We start from the raw sequence: 25,564 nt of genomic DNA on the forward strand, positions 1-25,564 counted from the left end.
ACACATGGACTGTAGGGATGGTGTCATAACTGGAGAGGGCATGGAAGCTCCCCCCGCTTCCAGCCCCACACCTTGTGCCATTCATCTATTCCATGTAGCTGTTCAGAGTTGTACGTTTTATAATAAACCATTAATCATAAATACAGTGGTTTTCTTGAATTCTATGAGTTATTCTAGGGAGTTACTAAAACTGAGAAGGAGTTATGGAAACCTCTGGATTTGTAGTTATCTGGGTAGAAGTGAGAGCCTGGGAATTCCATTTAGAGCTGGCATGCGAAATGGGCGCACTTTTGTGTGATCGAACCCTTAACCTGTGGGGTCTGTCCTGACTCTGGGTGGTTAGTGTCAGAATTGAATAGTTGGACACTCAGTTGGTGTTAGAGAATTAAAGAATTGATTGGTGTCAGGAAACACACACACACACACACACACACACACACTTAGGATTTCCCAAAAGACCAAAATGTGGATTTAAATATAACTAATTCTCTTTGAAATCAGAAGGTTTCATGGTAAACATATACAACTTAGTAGAAAAACAGTACTTTCTAATTGACTCTCAATTCCTCTTTTTTTGTTTTCAACACTAAAGGCTGTCTTTGGTTGAGAGGGAGGAAGCAAATACTCCACATCTTATTTTGTTTTGTTTTTTTTCCACGGAAGTTTCTGATGTATCTATTCGAAGTACATCACCTATTAAACCAAAGACTTTGATTAGAGTCTAAAAATGCGGAGTGGATTTACCATGAAACTAAGAAAACTAGGCTCAGAACTCCTTACTCCTTACTTGAATAGACTCCTTATTGTTTGAAGATAAACCAGCTGGAAAAAATCTTGGCATCCCGAAATCAGTCAGTCGGATGGCAAGGACAGTATACAATATAACAAACGAGAAGGAGGAAATAAAAGGGGGAGAAGAGTAAGGAGTGTCAATGTAAAGAGAACAGAGAGTAAGAAAGAAAAGGGCTAGTTGAGAAGGAGGAGGGAGACATTTTTAAAGTATCAAATGTATGAAATGTATTTATCGGAAGTCTTGGTCATCCCAGCTACACTCTGATATAATTATTGTTTCTCTATTACAGGTGAGAAAACTACAACTCCCAGACAACAGCACATTCAGCAGAGATGAACTGAAAGCTCTTTCCTACACCCCTCTGATCCATTAGTAACTTCTGTCAGTTCTGCCTTGCAACAGTGCAGTAGCCCCCTACTCCTTATTCGGGGGATACATTCCAAGACCCCAGTGGATGCCTCAAACTGTGGATAGTACTGATCCCTATGTATACTACATTTTTTCCTATACATCCATACCTGTGATAAAGTTTAACTGATAAATTAGGCACAGTAAGAGATTAGCGATAACTAATAATATGTAAAACAGAACAAGTATAACAATATACTATGATAAAACATATGTGACTGGTTTTGGGACCATTATGAAGTACAATAAGGGTGACTTGGACAGAAGCACTTATGATATGGAGATAGTCAATCTGATAACCCAGATGGCTAGTGAGTGACTAATGGGCAGGTAGTGTCTACAGCGTGGAGATGCTGGGCAAAGGGGTGATTCACGTCTAGGGCAAAACAGAATGTTATGGCATGAGATGTCATCAGGGCTACTCAGAATGGCGTGCAATTTAAAACTTAGGAATTGTTTATTTTTACAGTTTTCCACATAATATTTTCGGACTGTGGTTAATCACGGGAAGCTGGAAACTTGGAGAGCAAAACCACAGATAAGGGGGACTATTATATTTCAAATCTGATTACTCTCCCCTCGGCCACTGCTACCACCCTAGTCCAAGCCACCTTTATGTCTTACCAAGACCACCACAATCATTTCGCTACAGGTCCTCTTAACTCCAGTCTTGTCCCCTACACAGCAGTGACACCAATTTTGGATCCTTTTAGTCTTCTATGCTTAACCTCCCATTGGGCTCCCATCACACTTCGACCAAATCCAGATTCACACCATGGCCTGCCAGACATTCCTGCAGAATCTCACCACTGCCCTGCTCTCCAGACTCATAGCCTGCCCTCCTCACTTTGTTCAGAGCATGTTAGTGACCTAACAGCATCCCTGTTGTTTCTGGTGCATACCCAGCATGCTCCTATTTTGGGGACCTGGCAGTCCCCCATATCTTTGCATGGCTCGCTCCCTTCTGCCACTTGGGCTTCTTCATCCATTCCCATGAAGTCACTCTCTATTCGCTTACCCTGACATTTTTTTTCTTGATAACACTTAACACGATACTATATCATGTATTTATTTATATGTCATGTCTTTTCTACTAGAACACTCTTAGCAGCTCCATGTATTCTTTTCATATTTTGTTAAGCATTGGTAGATGCTTAACGAATTGGTTGAATAAAAGTGTCTGATTCCAAAGACAAGAAAAGACAATGTTTAAGAACACTGAAATTCATTTTAAAGATAATCTCGAAAAAATTATCTTGAAAAAATTATCTCATTCCATTCCATTTTCCATGAATGGAATGTATACCTTTGGCAATTTATACCATCATTATTTCTTGCCTTACATACCTGACAAATTGTTGTGATGACTGATGTCACGTTTTGCAAAGCCCCTTGAGCTACTTAAAGGAAAATACAATATAAATGCAAGCTAATAATAAACTACCTCTCTATTTGGTACTAATAATAAAGTACATGAGGCTTTTGATGCTTTAGTGAAAAATATAATAAAGTAGGGAGTTTCTAAAGGTAAAAAAATCAAGTCAAAGTCACTACAGTCTGAGCCAAGTAGCAAGGGGACTTAGCACGTAAACCTATCACCATTTAGACCTTAGAAATTCACTTCCTGATGTTTTCAACAAAGACAAAAGCCTCTATAGTCAAGGCATTCTGTTAGACCGCCAATTATTATGCTCCAATCCAATCTTTAGTCAAACATATAAAACCTTGATTTTATTGTCTATAATATAGGTATCTCTAAATAAGCCAACATTTTTCCCCCTCTGGAAGAATATATATATTTTTTACACTAAAAATGCTATAGATGAAGAATGACAATAAAACTATATGAGTTAATTGGCTAGGCCCACCCAAAGCCACGAGTGTGTACGTAATTACTTTATTTCTATAGTAATTATGAATATATTTGTAACTTTTATGATAAGAAGGTTTAAGGAAATTACATTCCAAGTTTACATGCCTTAATCATAAATGTGTGTATTCCATAAAGGAGAGTTTTAGAAAAGTTGAATGCAACTGTCTATTGCTATTCGGAAACCATGCTTCTAAAACTATCAGGTGAAATAACACATGTTTGCTTAGAATGTTTTTCCACTGCCTCCGAAGGCAAAACGATTAGTCTGCTGAGGAACTGAGAGCTGTGTCAGAGCTTGTGCATTGTTTTAAAAAGAGTCCATTCATGTGGACATTCATATTATTGATTTTTTTTATATTAAAGAAAAAAAACCTGTGGGTAAAGCCAGAGTTATGGTCTACTATGAATTGCTATCTATTAAACAGATCAATTTTGGGCTTTTATGATAAATTTCTAGCATTTTTCATTGTGCCTTTAATATTTGACATAGAAGATAAAAAATTAATTTATCAAACAGTCATCTTTTTTTCTCCTTTCTGGAAAAAAAATAAATAAATGGTTAAAGGAAAACACAAGAGCAACCATCTATTTGTAAAGGAGTTTATAGACCCAACCAGATAGATGAGTAGAGAGAGTGGAAATAAGATATTTCAGATTGCTTTTATTGCTAACAACGACACAAGTGGGAAGTCTTGACTTGTTTCTAATATGGAAAGCTAAACTCACTTAAAAAAAAAAATAGTTACTATTGGCATATGTGAATCCAGAATAGAAATTACAATTACAAGTCTGATTTGCAAGGTTTAAGCTTGGTAGGAATTCGTGGTGAAGATGAGAAATTAACGTAAGCATTGAGAATAAATTTCAAAATACATCAAAAGTCCGTTTTTTGGTAGAGCCTTCCCCCCAAATGATACATCATAGGTTATACTTTATTGTGTTTAAATTATGAGACACCGTGTTGTATGGACATTCTTCCTATAGAAGTCACCCTTCAGGATATCAGAGTTGCAAATTCCACTAGGGGCAAAGACTACCTTCATTTCACTTTTTTTTTTTTTTTACAAATTCAAATAGGAAGAAATTATTGTTACTGACTTAATACCAATAGGGAAAAGAAGTAGAAAGAGGTTAATAAAAAGAGGATTTTCCTTTAATCAGCTTCCTATGAAGAACTGCAAAATAATCTCCTGGAGCAGGATGAAGAGATTATACCCCCAGATGGCACAGGACTAAAAAAAAAATGTGTGGACAATGATTTCTGCTCCAAGAAATAAAGGCCCCTCACCATGCTTTCTCCTGGACAAGCGCATTAGAGCACTGAGCAATGCAAAGGTGCCTCCTGGTTCCTTAATGCACCACCCTACTCTGACCGTGCTCCTTTGCTTACAGACATTTAGTCCCGGCAGGAGGTGTGCCTTCAGAGATCTCCCAGAGCAGAAATGTAGACAGCCTCAGGTAAAAGCAGTTCTTCACTAAACTTTACAACCTCATTCCAAACTCCAGTTGTCAGTTAACAGCTTTCAGGATGACATCTTAAATCAAGAAAATGTCACACGTGTACAGTAACTGGCCTAATCTTTTCTGTAAATTGCTGCCTGTGGTTTTCAAAATCGTAGTAAATTGCTGGCAATTACAATGTGTCTCCCTGCACGGCTAACTTCACTTCTGCACAGTTAACGAATCAGACTTAAATTATTCATCAGATCACCCAGTGTCTAGGCTCTTCTGACTATCATTGATTTCAGGGACCAGTAGCCTGCCTGCTTTTTATACTGAAGTGAAATTCATACCATGCTCTCAGCATGTAAGATTAATTGTGTGGAGGAAATAATAACTACCCTCTTTGTGTTGATATCTCAGTTAATGGTGAGTGAGAAAAACTCACCACACCATCAGTGGTTTTGCTGTCTTACACTGCTCTGAAGCAGGGCAGAGTATTTAATCAGACTAATACTCCAAATAGCCTTAATGCCCCCTGATACTTCAAATATACACAGGAAGTGTTTTCTACATTAATTCTACAATTACAGGACAAGAATAAAATGATGAATTATATGTACAAACTGAAACATCAGATGGCCCATTTAGAAATTATGCCATCAAACCACTGCTCATTGTTCTGGAAACAGGGTCAAATCAACTCCCCAGACAGCTCAGCCAAATTGAATTTTTGTTGCTAAAATAAGTGTGGGGAGAGAGCACTTGTTGGGAAAGGCCTTCTTAACACCATTTTTCTTTCAGCAGTGTACAGGGGATTTTGCAGGAAGAATATTTATCCTTCTTTGAAATACCTTTTGAATTAGTACTGGCTCTAAGCTGTGCAGTGAGACAGTCTTATATTTGAAGAGCACATTTGTCTATTTACACTCAGGAAAGTTAACTCCAGATCACCTCAAAAGGACCACCAACATTCTGGCAACTTCTCCTAACTGTGGCTGAACAGATATTTCCAGGTCACCGGTCGTCATGGTCTATAACTTGATAGTTCCCTTGTTTAGAGCATGTTCTGTGGGACCACCTCCCAAAGGTAGTGACCTTGGCTTTGATGCATGTAACCCCATGGAGTTCTCTCTTTGACGTATGCTGGCCAGAAGAGTGTCTGGGAAAAAAGTGTGGGATGGAGGTGGGTGGGTCAAGGCAAACTCATTATAGGGGATTCAAAAAAAGTAGCGACTCAAAGCACTTTTCTGTCACCAAGGGCGGGTCAGGAACAGCATCTGTGTTTGGAAGGTCAGCATGCTTATGTCTTTACTCCCCATCCCATCTTCCTTAGGCAGCCTCCGTGATCCCCATGAAGAGGTATGTTCCGTGCTCTGTGTAACCCGAGTGCTTTTGTCTTTCATCACCATAACACTGGTTACATTTTCTGGTTATTAATCATGTAATATCAGTCCTCCACACGATGCAGAACATTTCATGAGGGCAGGAACTGGATGTAGCCTTGTGCCTGCCATAACGCTTTGAACCAAGTAAATGCTAAGTAAAATTGTCTATAAATTATGTATGATTAGTTAGGCATTATTTTTAGCTGCATACTTAGAGCCCCGAAATAGTGGCTTAAACACATTTCCTAATAGAAAAGAAATCTGTTGTGGACAGCTTAGGGCTGGTATGAAAGCTCCACAGAATTATTAGGGTAACGGGCCCTTTTTCTCTATTTAGTCTATTATTCTCATGCATGGTTGACATCCTCAAGGTCACTTCACAGTTAAAGATGGCTGTCCCCAAAATATTCACATCCTAATCCTCAGAACCTGTGAATATGCTACTTTACATGGCAAAGGGGATTTTGCAGATGTGATTCAAGTGAAGGATCTTGATATGCTGAAATTAGCCTGTGTTATCCAGGTGGGAATAATCTAATCATACAAGTCCTTAAAAGCAGAGAACCTTTCCTGGCTACAGAAAATCAGAGGGGGATGGCAGCATGAAAAGGATTTGGCCTGGTATTGCTGGCTATGAAGATGGAGAAAGGCATGTGGGCAGCCTCTAGAAGCTGTTAAAGGGAAGGAAACAGATTTTCCATTACAGCCTCCAGAATGGTACCTTGACTGTATTTTTTTCCCCCAGTTTTATTGGGTCATACAACATCATATTAGTTTTAGGTGTTCAATATAAAGATTTTATAGATGTATATATTGTCAAATGGTCACCATAATAAGTTTAAGGAACATCCATCACCTCAATAATTACAAATATTTTTTTCTTCTGATGAGAACTTTTAAGATATGCTCTCTTAGCAACTTTCAAACATACAATACAGTACTGTTAACTATACTCACCATGCTGTACATTACCTCCCCAAAACTTATTCACCTTATAACTGGAAGTTTGTACCTTTTGACCACCTTCATCCATTTTGCCCACCCGCCATACCCCACTTCTGGCAACTACCAATCTGTTTTTTGTATCTATGAGTTCAGGTTATTTTTCCCCTTAGATTCCATATATAAGTGATATCATACAGCATTTATTTTCTCTGTTTTATTTCAGTTATCCTAATGTCCTCAAGTTCCATTCATGTTGTTACAAATGGCAGAATTTCCTTCCTTTTTATGGCTGAATAATATTCTAGTGAATGTGTGTGTGTGTGTGTGTGTGTGTGTGTGTGTACAGAGGGTGCCAAAATATGTATTCACATTTTAAGAAAGGAAAACTGTATTAAAATTGTAATAAGATATACCAATAACAAGAGATAAATACAAGTCACATTTGACTTCTGCAATTACAAGAGGTGCTCAAAGTGGTTACCATCAGCGTCCAGACATTTCCAATTACGGCGAACTACTGCTTGAGCAACATTGACCAGAGTCTACTTGTATACATTTTTTTTTGGCACCCCCCGGCATAATTTATATATATAATATCACATTTTATTTATCCATTCATCCATCTATGTACACTTAGGTTGCTTCCATTTCTTGACTACTGTAAATAATCCTGCAATGTATATGTGGGTGTGGATATCTTTTCAAGACAGTAATTTCATTTCCTTTGGATAAATATACAGAAGTGGAATTGCCAGATCATATGGTAGTTCCATTTTTAATTTTTTGAGGAACCTCCCTACTGTTTTCCATAGTGGCTGTCTGACACCTTGGCCCATTGAAATTCAGGTAGGATTTCTGAATTACAGAAGTATAAGTCTTGTATTCGTTAAGTCACTAAGTTTAGGTCTACTTCTAAACTGAATTAGCTCTTATGCAGCCTTTCCAGAAGTCCTTCACAATTCTTCTGCTTGGTAGCAGAACTGAGATGACCACACCTACTAATACAGAAGCAAAGGACTATAGCTTTTTAGCACTTCCACAGCAAATGAAAGCTGACTCTTAACCAGAAGAGGTAAAAGATAATGAAAGATGACCAGAAACTTCTGCCACCATTTGTTTAATGAAAGAATGATTAGATGATGTAGTTGAATACCTAGAAAATTAGGAAAGTGATATGATTTTTATAGAAAGTGATATTTCCTATCAGTAAATTAATTTAGCAAATGGATATTCTTCCTTTTTCTTTTAAGTTAGTTAAATTTCAATCAACATTTGTCTCTCTCAATCTAATTTTAATCTTAGAAACATATGCTTGCAAAGTTTCTATACTTTTAAGAACTACTAATATTCAGATTCTGTAAATTGGTTCTCAGAGATCTTGATTCAAACCAGCTCCTACAAGAATAAAGTAGAATTACTTTTTTAATGCCTTCATTTGTTTCTTCAGTTTCATTTGTTATTCTGAGTGTGAGAGATTACATCTGGTTTCTGTAGCAGGTTGAAAGTTACCAGAAAGACAGCCAACCTTTCAGGGAGTCTAGACAGCTGAATGCTTCAATGTGCTGATTTTAACACAGTAGCACACTGACAATTTCTATAAATACAACTGAATGTTGCATTGTTGTTGTCTTCTCCTGTCATTCCTGAGTCAGAAAACAGGCAAAGGGGAATCAATGCTGAGAGCATCCAAGGGGCGGAGGAGATACAAGTCCATCCCTGACCAGACATGTGGATACTTCCATGTTTCTCTCCTTTTTCATTCTGTCAGTTTGTGCCTGTTCAGTGTCAGCTTCTGCCTCATTTTCTGGGCAATCTTTGCCCCAGGCACTTTCTCTGTATTTTCCTCAGTTCTCAGACAGGACACGGACAGCTGAAATCACTCATGTTTCCTCACTCTTTCCCCTGGGCATGTCCAAGCTGCAGCTGGCAGCCCAGACTGCCCTTGCTTGTGGGCAGACATGACTTGTAAAGAGCTTCATACCAAAGGGCATCTCATCATGAGAATTTCTGAACTATCATTCTGTTAGCACCTCCCTGAATCAAGAGAAAGCAAAACATATCTCCCTTCCCACTTCTTATCTTTGACACTAAACCTCAGCAATCAGAGGTCCATAAAACCCCGCCCACCTGTGGACCCTAAAGGGGTCTCTGCCATGGACCCCCCGTCAGGAAACAGCAACAGCCGACCTACAGTCAGAGCCCCCTGCCATCCCACCTGCCTGCACACGCTCTATCCCAGCTCACTCCAATGGTATCACATCTTAAAAAAGAACCAACTCAGTCCAGGGGTTTGAGTCCCATGGCTCCAGGCCCACCTGCACACTCTCCACGCCAGCTTCCTGCACCTGACTGTACACTCAGCAAGAGGCTGCCCCCAGCCTGCCCTCAGAACACCACATAGGCCAGCCCACCTGTATTCTCTAATTCCCTGGTTTCCAAACTGAAGTCCTCGCTCAGTCAAGGGAAACCTCTGACCCACAGGGAGAGCCACCTGCGTCCCTATGCCCCTGAAGGCCCTCTGTCTCAGCACTCGGACTTTGACCCTCCACAAGTCAAAGGGCAGCAGCCGAACCCCACTCCTCAACCGCCGTGACCCCACCTATGTCACACGGGGTGAACAGCCCCAAGATGTCCTCTGACATTCCCTGAGTCGTTGTCTGCCTGGGGCCCTCAGTTGAGGTGGGTGGAAGAGGCTGCTACCTGGTAGAAGACAAATTCCTCATACCAATTCTCATTTGCTCCATTACCAAGGTGTCTACTGGGAATCTGAGCCCAGAAGGTGCAGGGACTGAGCAGAGTGGACTCACAACCCCCCATAGCCTCCTGGTCCTGTCCCTGGCTCCCCAGTGGTGCACCAACCACCAGAAAGGGAAGACTCAGTCCCAGCGGCCCTTCCCACCCTACCATGCTTCAATTCCACTGTGAGACAGGTGAAAGGCCAGGGAACAGAGCCAGGAAAGGCCAGGAAGAACAGCCTGAATTCCAAAGAGGGGAGCATCTTCATGCAGACATGAGAAATTTGAGGCCACTGGCCCAGGCGGAAACCCGTCTTCCAAGGCAGGGGCCAAGTCAGGGGCTGACTGCGAAGGCAGAGGTTGCTGCCTTTTTTGGAGGTGGCCCTGAAACATCAATGGTTCATGGCCTGGGGCCGAGGCCTGGCTGGTGTGTGGGGACATTCAGAGCGCAGTTCCCTGATGAGTCATAGGGCCGAGGTGCTGGTGGGCCCAGGGCCTGAAGACATTTGGTCTGGGACCAGCTTCAGCCTGATGTCCTGATACCACGTCAGCTGGGGAGTCTTTTTCTTCTGGGAAATTCTCTCGTTGAGAGGGAGCATAAGCTGCTGTGCCTTAGAACCGGAGAACGACTGGAAGTTGGGAGAGCTGTCCATAGAAATGAAACTCACAGATAAAGCTTTGACAGCAGCTGACAGAAAGTTTAAATTTATAGAAAAAAAACAGCTTTTAACACAAGCAGGGAAAGTGACAAAAATCTCTCCAAGGAAGTGTCTGAACTAAACGATTCACTCAATGTTTGAAGAAGAAAATCAAATGTTGAAAATTCTGCTTGTTAATTTGGTGGCACAGGAAGAACATGAATTAAAGAACTTGCCAAAGGACCAGGTCTCCCGGGACACGGCACGAGACGAGTGGGTGGGGGGACTGGGAGCATGTTCTGGGGGAGACCCAGGCCCTGAGCTCAGAATTGTGCGTGGCCCAGGAGCTCCAGGCTACACACAGATACCCAGCTGTGGAGCGAGAGAAGGCGGTACACCACCCAGCAGTGGTGTCGGCCTGCGCCGGAGAGCTCCAGGGGCGAGCTGCGGGGCTCCTGCAAGCTCTTTGTTCATCCGGGCACTATTTCCACTGTGTGCAGGGGCAATGTCCCCACACACGCTCACCCGGGGGACGGGGCATAGAGAGGGAGCTGCGGTGGAACGCGAGCACCTCCTGGAGTGGAGGTGGCATGAGCTTCATAATGTGTATGAGTTTGAAATAAATAATTATGTTGAAGTGAAAAAAAAATTGATCTCAGCCATAATTTCACGAGAAGAATAAAGTACAAAATACAAAGAGCAGAGACAACGTATTTCTGTGTAATTATTCAATTATATTTGCAAAGGCCTTGTTCAATACAGTGACTGTAATCATATAGCAGTAAATAGAGCTACTGTTAATAAAATGATATATCCGTTTCTTCTTTTGAAAAGAAAAACAAAACTATTTAAACCCCATACAGGGCATAAGATTATCACACAAATTTCTGATTTAAAACTCCTAATGCCACCCAGATTGTGGCAATGAATTAGTAGTTTACTATAGTTTCTATATGTCATTGGATTATTATAGAGCGGCAAATCAGACTTTTAGAGCTAAGGTTTTCAAAATGTATTTGATGAAATTTATGAAAAATATAACACTAAGTTTAAACTTGCTTATAATATTCATTACCGTGGTTAAGAAACTACAGAGGGAACACAATGATCTCACCATACAAAAAGGGAAATACTGAGGACGCTGTTTTCAGAAACTATGTTCACATAGACCTATGCCAAAGGAAAGGTATAGTTTAAGTTCTTTGGAATAAGAAATGCATAACTATATTTATGCTGCCGTGTTATTTGTTTTAAAGAACATAATTGCTTCATTTTAGAAAAGAATTGTGTAGGAACCAAACATAAAAATACACATTTGCAAGTCTTTGGGTCTTACTTAGATGTAATTCCTGGAAGCAGATTATAATGGTTCCTTCTTTATAAATCCTTAACAACTGGATAGATATCCACTACCACCTCCCCTCCCCCAACACCCCCAGTCATTACAGACAAAAAACATTCTTTGAAGAAGGAGGATAAATATGTACTAATAGAGTAGTTCAGAACCTGAAGTATTTTGTTATTCTCGTGAACGGAAGGAGTTCCTGCGTTTTTCCAAAGTGTCTCATTGATACAGATATGCCATTTAATTCATGATATAAATAGGATATATCATTCTTGTAGTTTTGAAAGGCATAGCTTTGCTGGGTTTCTAGGATGCTATTTCTGTATCACTGGCTGACACATTATTCTTGAATAAAGATATTTTGTACCTAGCTTTAGCCCTCCGTAAACATATTTCAAGATTCCCTTTGAAAAATATGCAGGTAGGAAGAAATCATCAAAAGGAAAAGGTAAATTTAAGTTTAAAACTCATTATTGGATTCAGTAAGTTGTATTTGTTTAAATAAAGAAAAGAAACATACCATATATCATGGATTTAGCTTGAAACTGCCATCGGAAAAAGAATTCTTTGAGACTCAAAAATATCTAGAAAGTTTATGAAAAATAATATATGGATTGTAAGCAGCTGAGAGTTCTGTCTCCTAAGCAATTGTTCCTGAATTGCTGGTCTAAAAGTTTCCCACTTGAAAAGTCCTGCTCAAAGCCAAAGTCAGTGGAAGAATCCAACCTTGAAGGAAATGGAATCTTCACTGAGAAAGAGAGTTTCCCCGGTAAGTACAGAGGAAGAATTTAGGCTAGGTACTAAGAATCAACCTTGAATAAGAAGAATTATCTCATTGACCTTGCTTGGCTGCGCAGCTGAAATATTCAACTAAAGATTCTTGTAAGAGAAGAGGACACTGATGAACAATGGTGTCAATTTAGGCCAAAGAAGAACAAGAAAATGCTATTGTTGCCTCTTGGGGAAATGATTTAACTTTCTTTAAGAATCAACAAATATCCACAAATCAGGTCCCTATAAGAAAAGTACAGTCATTAGAACATGATATAAACAAATGCAGGTAGATTTTCCTTTTGTGTAAAGCCGATCTAAAGGACATGTACAGAGTAGGAAGTCAGGAAGGGTTAGTCCATCTCCCTCCTTCACCACCTGCCTGTAAGTTTTTCAGAAGGCCTCTAATCAACGATGATGATTGCTATAAGATGACTCTCCCTAGAATTTCTTTACATTCACTTTTTATGTCCAAGTTATGTTCATGTATAGTCATTCACATTCTGAATTCTACGTGTATGTAACACACTGAAAATCCTCGTGGATCACTAATGTGTAAGGTCCGCACATCTTTCCAGAAAAGTCCATTAGAAGAAATATTAGCCTAAAGTTTCTATAATTTGGAGTAATCAATAGATGCTGTAAGACAACAGCTTAAGTCCTTTGGAATAAAAAAAAAAAAGTACCAAAAACAACAAAAGAACAAGACAAACCAATGAGAAACAAGAACTCATAGACACAGACAATAGTTTAGTGGTTACCAGAGGGTAAGGGGGTGGGGGGTGGGAGATGAGGGTAACGGGGATCAAATATATGGTGATGGAAGGAGAACTGACTCCGGGTGGTGAACACACAATGGGATTTATAGATGATGTAATACAGAATTGTACACCTGAAATCTATGTAACTTTACTAACAATTGTCACCACAGTAAATTTTAAAAAATAAATAAATAAAAAATAAAATAAAATTTAAAAAAAGTACAACTTGAGTTCTCAACATAACTTATTTTTCAGTATCTTTAAATGTAGCAAGTGAGGTGGGTTTTAATATTCACATTCTGAATGTATTCCTAGGGAGGAAAAAAAAATGATTCTGAGTCTTGCAACTTCCAAAGCAGCAATAACTTATTAATTGTGCCCTTGGTGATCTTAAAATGTGGCATGAAAAACAGCCTTAGAGTCTCCTAAAGATGCATAACGTTCTCCCGGAGAGAGCAGTAGGTATACTAGAGGAATTTAGCTGTACAAGTATTTCAAAAGAGCTATTTACATGTTGAAGGAAAGTATTTAATTAATAGTGCTACAGCTGTGAAGTTAATATGTAGATGTGAGGTCCTATCCCAAGGGACTGTTATGTATTTTTTAAACAAGTCACTCAGCCTTGCATTTTCCCTTTCACAGCTCTGGGGTAGTAATAAATATATGTCTCAAAGGTTTTCAGGATGAAGCTCGTTATGTCTGTTATTTTTTCAAAACTAATACAGACGATGATGTTGATGGCAATTATAAGAACCACTGTTGACTGAAACTCACAATATACTGAGATCCTTTCTAAGACCTTTACGAGGTCTGACAATTACATTCGTAAACTCATCCTAGAAAAAGTGCTATGCAGCTGAGTACATATAATTGCTCATTGCTGAATATCACTATAATCACCTTCCAAGTATTCCCCTTGGGAAGCTATGCACCCACACCAGCGCCTAGTCCACCCTTCAAACCAATTTTGGAACTCTTTTTTCTGGCATGGCCATCAGAGCTGTCGTCGTGTTACCCGTGATGTCCTGAATGTCATCAAAATGTCTTCCTTCCAATAGTTTCTTAATCTTCAGGTAAAGAAAGAAGTCATTGGGGGCCAGATCAGGTGAGTAGGGAGGGTGTTCCAATACAGTTATTTGTTTGCTGGGTAAAAACTCCCTCACAGACGGTGCCGTGTGAGCTGGTGCATTGTTGTGATGAAAGAGCTCCTGTGGGATCACTTTTGCACACACTTTTCTTATGCCAAGATTTTTGGTTAAGATTTTCCTGTTTCTCTATTGATGTTTACTCGGTCTGCTATGCTTCTCACAGTCAGCTGATGATTTTCACGCACAATTTGACAAATTTTTGCAATGTTTTCATCAGTTGGTAAGTTTGCAAATGTAATTGTCTGATCTCATTGTGCATTATCTTATTTATTTTATTTATTTATTTTTTTAAGGAGGGCGCCGTTCACAGTGGCCCATGTGGGGATTGAACCGGCAACCTTGGTGCTACCAGCACCGCATTCTATCCAACTGAGCTAACCTGCCACCCCTGTGTTATCTTATTTAATTCTTGCAACAATCCAGTAAAATTAGTGATGTGGTTTTCCTTACTTTGCAGAAAAGAAAAATGAGGCTTCAGTAGATTATATAAGTGAAGACACTTTCAGTTACCTACCCACAGTCATCCTGACCCCTCCATACATGGACATATCCCGTAAAACAATACATTCATTTTCTTCAAGTTCTGGAAAAGAATCAGGACCCGCAAGACCACAGTAGTAAACGTATGATGCAGAGCTGATCGGCAGATGAGGTTAACAGCAAAGGGAAAATCTGACAGTTATGATCAAGAATCCCCATAATAGGTCAGATGTATGATTGTTCACGCCTACGACAATGGATAATTTTAGATAATAAGAATAGTTCGGTAGTGGCTGTCGTCGGAATAACACCCCAATCCCTAGAGATTTTGTGGAAATTAATCCAAATCCAGTTTTTGGAGAAAGACTCACTGAAAGACTCAAATGAATATTTCCGGCAAAAATCAAGGTACAGGGAGGCTTCTATTAGTCTATCCACGTAATTCCAAGGAATGCCTTCACGAACCAGCAGGAGATGGAGAGCTCTAGAAAGTTAGCATACAAACTTTCACATATGGACAAGGAATGTCTTGGGAAAAGGAGTCTAACCTGGGCGGGTGGTAGAGGTGCTTGGGTTTGTCTGGGGCCCTTAACTTTGCTCTATTTTTCAGAATAGATTCTCTACAGATTGGAATTGAGGTTAAACCGGCTACCAGGGAGATGCTACCAGCCTCTGAGGCAGCAAATAGAGGGAGACCAACAGAAAATCTTTAGGATGTTCCTTTTGAAGTTATCTATCCTTTTAATGACCTAGAGCACTTGGTTGACTGCTTAACAGCATTTGGTTGGATAATGAATAACTGGATAATGAGTATATGCATTTTTTATAAACTTGCACCCAAAGAAATGAGAAAGACAAAAAACAAAACCCTTTACCTGTACATTGATATTAGAAAAGCAGTTCAAAGAAGTAGCTTAGAGCAGAGGAGGAAAATTAGACTTGTGTGGAGTAAATGAATGCTATTATTATTATTATTATTATTATTATTATTATTATTATTTATTTTTAATAACTTCACATGGTTGTTTGGAAGCTTGCCTGAGTTACTACATAGATATGCTTAAAACAATATTAAAAGCCCAACAAGCATATTTACTGTCATTATAAGCCAAAGCTGGTCCTGTTTTTATATTTCACAGAGACTCAGTGGGATTAAATGATTTGCCTATAGGCCCATAGGTAAAAAGTGCTAAAGACAAGATTCGAACAAAAGACTTATGATTTGAAAGGAAGACTTATGATTTGAAATTCAGTCTTATTTCAACACACTATATGCCAATTAAATAGGACAAAATACCTCTGATCTAATTTATTCCGAATCAGTTTATATAGAAGAAAATAAAAGAGAGTTTCTACCTAGTGAAATAAAATTATGATTTGAAATGACTGTTCAAATCACAAGATAAAAAATGTGATGTGTTGAAAAATGCTATGCTTAACTTATTATTCATTATTGTATTATTCATAAGATTTGCATTTTAAAATTGCTTTCTACTCTGCATGTTACAGAAGATAACTGGGCACTGATTTAAGTATTTTTTTTTTCTGTCTTAGAAATTAGTGATGAAAGGCAATTAATAGCATAAATATTAAAGGTAGCTATTAGAAAATTTGCATGGAACTCAGTATTAGAAATGTCATTTCTGGTTCCTAGTACATTTGCCAATGTGAGAAAATAATGACAAGTTCTAATTATAAAGTTATAATGTAGAGTAATGAGTAACCATCTTTGGAGGTTCTGGAGAAAATCTTTTAGAGATTTTTTTCTGCTTGGCTAAATCAAAAATTCTTTCTTACCATATGGACTTCGATGCAGCCTAACAATTCTAAAGGCATCTCTGTTGGTCAAGGCAGATTTTCTAAGATCCAAACCACAAATGCTAGTAGGACACCATTGTGTTACTTAGAAAATCTGACATTATCATATAACAATAGAATAAGTTAGCACAAATATAGTTGATAATGATAAATCTAAAAAAATAATTATAGCTTTCTTATTCTTTTAGTAATAATACTGTCGAATTTCTTCTCTACAATTTCTACAAGTGAAAATTGTGCTGGTTTGTGAGAAACATATTTAAGAATACAACTGGGAACTTAACCCAATCCAAAGACAGTTGTGCAGTCACAATGAAAATCGTGTGCTCGGCTGATAGTAGTTCTAAGCAGATAAAAATAACATATGTATCATGTTTTATTAAGACAACTCTTCTGTCTGATCAGGATTTCCAGATGGGGATCACCACACTGATGTACTTAGCTGTTAGTAAATTTATATTCTACTTACATATATAAGAATTTCATTCTTTGTCAAACTTTTCCCCCCCAGAATTAGTATTCAAGCAAAAATAATACTTTGCTATTCAGACTTGTTACATTAACATCTTAATTTCTTTTCCCAGTTTAAATACAAGAATGTTCAAAACCGGTTTTCACTTATCACTTGGGGCTGTGGTCGTTGTGACATTAGGCCTTTTTCAAGTGGACATGAGGCTACACTACAAGCTGAGTCTCACTGCAGCTTACCAAACGACACCATAAGGACATTGTTTTGGAATTCCATTGCATTAACATGCTCCCAAGATCATTCCTTCCTAAATGGTATTCAAACTCGTTTTTGATTTATATTCCATTTGTACTGTTACTTAGATTACTCTACACACACACACACACACACACACACACACACACACATATATATATATGTATATATATATATATATATGTGTGTGTATACATATATATATAATTATTTATTAGTGTATATATTTAAAGTGTATTTTAAAAACATGATAAGCTTACCTTAGAGAGCCCACCTACTTCCAAATAAAAGCAGATAATGAAGACATTCCAGGTGACCCAGAGGGCAGTCCATACTGTATACTAGAGAGAAAGGAGGAGGGTGGGGAGAAAGAGAAGAAAAATGTGGAGATTAAAGGCATGTATACTAAATAAATCAATAACAAAAATGTCAATAAGCCTAAGTCTTCTGGGAAGAAATAGAGCGTGCTCAGAAAAGAGTGCTCCTTATGAGGTCCCTTAAGATCTCTAGAAATTAAAAATCCAATAGTTTCTACTGCTTTCAGTAGATGCCAATACTGCTAGATTTATTTTTAAAGTGCATTGTTGGCTTACAGATACAGGTTAAATCTAAGTGCTGACTTGATTGCTGTTCTCTGAGTATTAGCTTTTCCACGGCATGCAATTATGAAAATTTTTTTTGTGGGCTTTCTATCTTTTTATCTAGTTTTCAGTCATACTGTTAAGTAGTCAAGTTTTTAGAAATGTTAGTCAAAACCCATCACTTCCGTCACCTTGAACAAGGCTCATGTTTGAAAACAGATCTGTGGAGTAAAATTAAACTTCCATCTGTTGTACTACTTTATTAAGAGTGGAATATCTGCCCCTAATATAATCGTAGAATATAATGTGATTGTGTAAAATGTCTTTTAAAAGCAAACAAATTAATAAATAAGATTAAGAATGACCAACTAAATATCAGATTCCCGTAGTGGGAAAATACCTTCCAATCATATCCAACAAACTCTAAATATGCTAGTCTTACTGATTAATTGTTTCATTAATGTATTATGTATTAGGAAATGACTTCCTCTAGAGTATTAACCCAAATTAAGGTGGCTTTATATAAAGACTCATCAATGGAGGAGGTCTAAGGGTTCAACTCAAGCAGTCACTTTCTTATGCAGATGGAGATACAGGCCCAGAAAACTGACATATAGAAGAGCTTGGATGACAAGGATGGTGGTTTGCTCATTCTTTTTACTTTACCACAAAAATCTATGAGTTTTTAATTGTTAAAGAGGCCTAGTAATTAAATTTCTGCTTTCTATTAGTGATTATAATCATCACATGCTATTGTCAAATTAAAATAAATATGTAAATCATTTCATTACCGCATTCTATGCTGTCACATAATGTAATTTTAAATTTTAAATCCGGTATAAAATAGCCATGCTCCTATTAGAAACATTATATCATAAGTTTTTAACTTTTTGTAAAAGTTAATTTACACTTTGTGTCTTTCTGTCATTTATGATTTTTAAAAGGCTTTGAAAATAATCTCACATAGCTGTGCTGTTCTATTTCGTATCTAGTTACATTTGGTACCTCATCATCTTTTTTTTCTTTTTGGAGAAGAGATCTTGCTTTTTTAAAAGAATAATGAAATTATAATAATGAGTTAAGGCTCCCAAATCACTAGAAATTTAGAGAACTTGGAAAATATGTTTAAATAAGTTAAACAATATATTGAGACTTGGGTATTTGTAGATATTGTTGATGCTTCTATCTTCTGTTAGTAAAGCCTTTTAGTATGAGTGAACTTAGACAGTTTTAAAAAATGTGCCAAATACATTGAAACAAACTTTTCTGAACCACAAAATATTCCCATGAATACTGAAAATAGCTAAACTACATTCTCTATGTATAGTTTTTGCAAACTGATCAAGTCACAGTAACTACAACAAATTTTAAAGCTGTTGCTAATAAAATGGATGGCATCTGGCATCAGATATTTTTCATTCTAAATCAATCTAATTGTGAGTATATTAGAATGAGAGAAAGTACAGATCACTAAGTTATGAGAAAAAAGCCAGTCATAAAGGTTAAGGAAAGGATATAAAATAAAGTAAGACAAAAGGAAGAGAATGAACAGAATGAATTGCAAAACCATATGATTCTTAATTATTAGGACTACAAACCCAAACCCATAAGAATTCTTTTCGCAAAGTCAATCGACTCATGGTTATAACAAATGTCTTCACAAAACAAATCTATTAAAAATCATAGTATAAACGTAGTGATCGAAGTGCATTCAGGCTCTCTTGCAAGTTGTACTATTGATGCCACATCTGAACTTTGAAAGATAAAATTCCCAGGCTGAGTAGAATCTGACAATCAGCTGCTAAATTCTTAATAACAAGAGTTATTATTCTGCTGCTTTCTGTATTTCTGGTACTGTGCTAAGCCCTTTACATAGATCAAGTCACTCAGTCATCACACTAAAACTGAGGTAGAAAGGGAATCATTTGATCGTGTAGTGTCAGAGTTGGGATGGACCTCGGAGTCTGACTCCAGAGCTGGAATACTTAAGAATTACACGATAGGCTTTATTTTAAAAGATCTTAAGAAAAGGACTATAGATTAGTTTGTAAATTAAAACTTTACCAAATTTTGCAATTTACAAATGACCTATTCACCAAATTAACAATTTACCAAAAATTTATTTCATTCATATATAGTCTATAACTGGCAGTGTTTTCGAAATGATGGTTTCTTTTGTATGTAGCAATTAATGTGTCACACATGACACAAACATCATTGTTAAAGTAATATTATAAATTTCTTTCTTATAATACATTGGTTTGTTGGGAACAAAAATATGTGTATAATTGAATTTTGATTGTTATGACATAAAATCTGTATACCTCAATGTGCACCTGAAACACAAGTCTGTACATAGAGATAAAGGGAAAGAAATCTCTAGCAATATAAACACATCCATAATTATTTACCTAGGCAGGAGGTACTAGGACAGCATATGTCTTCTTTTTGATGTGGGTTATTTTATCTCTAAGTCAATTGAAAGAAGAATAAAGAAAGAGATAAGACTCCATTTTTAACAAATACACTTTGGTTGTCATGAGGCCTCCCTATATGCTTATATATCCGGATAAATATATTAATATTTGCAGTACAGAATACTTAACTTCCCAATGGAGAAACAAACAAATAAACCACTCTGTATAATTTATATCTATCTGTCTATCTATCTACCTATTTATTTATCCTATTTTGCTTAAGTTCAGTACACATATTTTAAATCTTAATTCACACAAAATCTATAAAGATTTTTTAAAAATGTTCATGTCTTCTGTGTGACTTCCTGAGTATTTCCCAGTTTTACGAGGCTATTACAGCATTTTTTTATTGAAATGAACTTTAGAAGTCTTGCAGTCTATTTCTTCCTCATTGAGCAATTAGTCTATAACATGATTTATGTTTACTTCCTGAGGCTTGTTTGTTTTCCAATTACCAGAAAGGCCATTCATTCATTCATCCACATGTGTATCACTCAGATATAATATTATGTAAAATATGTTAGAAAAAAAGAAGACATTAAACATTAAACAGCTCAATCATTTATTAAGCACTTATTCTGTTAGGTTATATTAAGCAAGTCACATGCATTATGCAATATAATTCTTAAAAGCAATCTATTAGTGAGGTTTTTACAAATGAAATATGGCACAAAGAAAGCAAATAAATGTCCTAAGTCTTCACAGATAATAATTGGTGGAGGAGGATTTAAATCTAGCACCAATTAAATGGAAACCTAATACTCTTACCTGTCATATTGAGCAGTAGTTCAGGAAGGAGATTTATGATGACATAATAGGGAAATTTTCCTGTATAATAATTCAAATAGAAACAAGTTGCAGTCCTCTGCACATGAGTGTTTGCATAAAAGTCCAAATCACTAAACTGTGGACCTATTTGGCTTTCTTTTTAATTTTTAAAGGCAATTTGGATTTAATTTTAACTTCAGGGTTAATCTTAATTAAACAAATGTTAAATTGCTAATGCTTTTGCATTTAAATTAATGTAAACCTGTTGATTAAATTAATGTATTGCCCATGAAATAATAGTTAAATAATTCTAGGGCAGAATCCTACTTTGGAATTCATAAGTAACATTTAAAAAATCTGACCAAGGAGTAAACAGCTGATTCTAGAACACTATTTTATGACTGCTAACTATGATTTCACAACCCACTCTCTGCTTCATTTTGTCTCTAGCTAAAGAAACACAAAAGGTTCATTTAAACTCTTCAACTAGACTTGGTATCTCCTAGTGTATATAAACCACCTTGCACCTTTGTTAAAATAAATTTTAATCAGTAAGAGTACCATATGACAAAGCTGTTTTTGTGTTCTAAAAATATATATAGAAACAGTAAATTGTACCTTTTCAGCAGAGATGGTACCCAAGGGGGATTACTGCTCTTTCATTTTCTGATTTGGGTGAATTTTTCTAATAATCCTTGCTGTGGGAACTCCTTAATTACAGTGGCAGGAGCTCATGACATTATAATTCTTAGAAAAACATAAGTTGAGGAGTAAGTGAGCTCCTGGTAGGTGCAGGAGGAATAGTACACACTAGTTTATGATGTCAATTCTCAAATTCCGACTGAGAAAAGCAAGGCAGTAAAGCCAGTTTCTCTTGTTGAACTCAGACAAGTTCTGAGATTAGAAAGCACTGTCTAGTTCACCCGTTAAAACCATTTCATCCAATATCCTTTAATTCATTTATTATTTGTTCAGTCAAGTATTAAGCATCTTTAAAGGCCCATGTATACTGGGATAGACCTACAAGGTCAGACAATTAAGTTCACGAACTCATCCTAGAAAAAGTGCTACATTCCTCATTGCTGAATATCACTAAGGTCACCTGCAAAGTACTCCCCTTGGGAAGCTATGCATTGATGCCAGCGCCTAGTCCACCCTTCAAAGCAATTTTGGAACTCTTTCTGGAATGGCCATCAGAGTTGTCATCCCATTACCCTTGATGTCCTGATTGTCACCAAAATGACTTCCTTCCAATATTTCCTTTATCTTTGGGTAAAGAATGAAGTCACTGAGGGCCATATCAGGTGAGTAGGGAGGGTGTTCCAATACAGTTGTTTGTTTACTGGCTAAAAACTCCCTCACAGACATGCACGTGAGAGCTGGTGCATTATTGTGATACAAGAGCCATGAATTGGTGAAAAGTTCAGGTTGTCTAACTTTTTCACACAGTCTTTTCAGCACTTCCAAATAATAAACTTGATTAGCTGTTTGTCTAGTTGGTACAAATTCACAATGAATAATCCCTCTGATATCAAAAAATGTTAGCAACATCATTGCAACAAGTTTGCAAACTTAATTGTCAGATCTCAGCAATGGATAAGCATAGTCTGCCTCCTGGGAGCACACTGTTGAACGGAATGGGCAGGAGGCAAGGATGGTGACTGTGTAGGGTGCTAGGACAGAAAGAGTCAGCAATATCTACAGGAGCAGAGAGGAAGTGTTACTTACCTCAGAGTTGGGCTGTCAGGTAAGGCTCTAAAGAGGTGACCATTTAGTTGAAGGATTATTAAATTTTTCTAAGTGGGTAAGGAGAATAGGACATTCCAAGTGTGTGCAAACTATGGAGGCGAGCAACAGCATGTGGTCTTTGGAAAATACAAATAACTCAGTGTGGTTGGCACGAGGTAATGTGTGGAAGGAAGTGTGCATACCATACGAGGGAGAAAATGTTGCTAGAGCTGGGGCACAAACCAGGCAAGGCTACATGAGTGCGAGGCTGGAGAGCAGGTAGGAGTACAGCATATGGGATGCTGATGTGCACAAACTCTGCTCTTTCCGTGTCAGAGGCTCACTCATACCCTTCCCAGGCCTCTGCTCCATTGCTGTTCTGTCTCCTTCCACTGTCATTTCATCATCTCCAGAGACCCTTGGATCCTGTGCTTCCTCACTCCTTACATAATGAGTCCCTGGAGAGCAGAGATGCTGTAATTTGCATTCTTTTTTATTTATCCGACCCTATCACAATATATATAGTAGGTCCTCAATAGATGCTTAATGGGTGAATGGCAACTAGTGCTATCGACATCCTACTACTATGTTCCCTGTCGTGTTTCCTGCCCAGAAGCCCCTTCAGTCCCTTCTTCCCTGGTGAACTCACACCTACTTACTGCAGATCCCTGCTACACAGTCACTTCTGCAGGGCCAGACGGATGTCCCCATTATACATCTTGTGGCACATGTGCTCCTTTATAACACTTGTAACAGTTGCATTTACGTGGATGATTATTTGATAAAGGCACACTTTCCCTCACTAGACTGTGGATAAGTAGGGAAGAGGGCAGAGAACATATGTCTGTGTTTGCTCACCAATGTACCCCATACCTAATACAATTCAATTCCAAATACATAGCAGAGACCCAATAAACAAGGTTTGAATGAATAAGTAAATAAAAAAGGAAGGAGGGAAGTTAAGAACGAAAGGAAGAAGGGAGGGAGGAAATGGAGAAGGAAGGAAGGAAGGAAGGAAGGAAGGAAGGAAGGAAGGAAGGAAGGAAAGAAGGAAGGAAGGAAGGAAAGAAAGATTGATGGTGAAACCCAAGTTTGGTTAGATCAACCAAGAATATTCCTAGATTTCATCCTACTGAGACTTAGTGAAGGGATTTAAACCAGTGATTCAGGAAAAGTGCAAAAGACATACTGGAAGGGAGGAAGGCTGAAAGCAAGCAAAAGGTCCATGTACCGGAAATAAAAGGCAGAAACCTCAACTAAGACAGCAGTGATGTGAAGAGTAAGTAAAATTAATGTTCAGAAACAAACTCACAGATACGGAGAAAGAACAAACTGATGGTTGCCAGATAGGAGTGGGGTTGGGGGCTGGGTGAAAAAGGTGAAAGGGATTCAGAAGTGCAAATTGCTAGTTATAAAACTAATGAAGGGGATGTAAATTACAGCATAGGGAACATAGTCAAAATATATAATAATTATGTGTGGTGTCAGATGGGTGCTAAACTTATTGGGATGATCACTTTGTAAGGTACATAAATGTCTAATCATTATGTTGTACCCTTGAAACTAATATAATATTGTATGTTAACTATAATTGAAAAATAAATTAAAAAATAGAGGGTAAAAACAATAGGACTCGATAACGTGATTAACATATACCAAACACTTCATTCCATAGAAGCCATTGGTTTCATAGTCGTTTGGAATTTTGTGCTTCAGCAGAACACCAACATCATAACGTAAAATGTCTGTAGTGAGGAAAAGTGCTCTGTGTTCATAGCAACAAACTAGAACAGAAAATCCAGTAATAGTTTGATATTATGCATATTAAAGCATTTTATACTGCAAGTCTAACTCCATGAAACACCTTTCTCGTGGATTATACTGTGGCTTAGCGGAGGCTGTCATACAGAGATGAAAAGCAAAGCAGGAATTGTTTAGCCCCTGCAGCCAGCTGAGTGACTTCAAACCCTCCCTTGCATCCCAGGGTGGCCATTTTGAGTGCAGAATCTGTGCTGTGGGCCACTGACCTTCATCTCAGTGATACAATGAAAGATACTACCCAAAAGCCAATTTTGAGATTCAAAATAGAGAATTAATACATTTATACAAAATTTTATGACTTTATTCTTTTCAATAGGTGTGACTGAATTAAATCAAAATTGAGATGGCATATTTTAAAGTCCAGGGTTTCTTCCAGTGAGGCAATGTTACTACTACTTTGCAAGAAAATATTTAGTAATTCTACTGAATACTGTATATTTGTTTAGGCTCAATGAGCATTTTAGAGTATATTACTCTAATTTACAATTACTTATATATGCTTGTTAGTTCTCACAGCTTTCTTATACATGTAGCCTAAAATACTGCCCCCTTTTTATAGAAAACTAATTATTGTGAATAACTTTCATTTGACTATAGAGCACAGCATATATCTCATTAATGGTCCATCAATGGAGAGTGTGCTGACCATGTTTGTCATAGTTTGGAGTATGGATTCATGTTTCAAACTTATCTTAACAAATTGGAGAAATATTCAATAATATACCATATCAAATACATTAGAGGTGAGTACTGAATAACCTTTTGTACATGTATTAATAATGTCCTAAATCAATTAAAAATAAATTATATTATTGTTTTCAGTCAATAAATAATTATGGCTGGGTAGGTTTGCTTTTTAGGGTGACACGTCAATTGAAATGATAGTTAATGTATATTTATATCTCATAATAACATAAAGACC

General features: G+C 37.5%; 1 protein-coding gene across 1 annotated transcript in view; it reads right to left on the bottom strand.

Annotated features, from left to right (window-relative positions):
- NKAIN3 (sodium/potassium transporting ATPase interacting 3) overlaps positions 1–25,564 on the bottom strand; it is a 536,962-nt gene that overhangs the window by 247,481 nt on the left and 263,917 nt on the right. The window contains exon 3 of the mRNA XM_033126827.1: positions 17,528–17,608. Coding sequence (XP_032982718.1) covers positions 17,528–17,608 — 81 coding nt within the window. The remainder of the gene's footprint in view (positions 1–17,527; positions 17,609–25,564) is intronic.

The sequence above is a fragment of the Rhinolophus ferrumequinum genome, chromosome 14 (assembly GCF_004115265.2).
Source record: "Rhinolophus ferrumequinum isolate MPI-CBG mRhiFer1 chromosome 14, mRhiFer1_v1.p, whole genome shotgun sequence".
NCBI lineage: Eukaryota > Metazoa > Chordata > Mammalia > Chiroptera > Rhinolophidae > Rhinolophus > Rhinolophus ferrumequinum.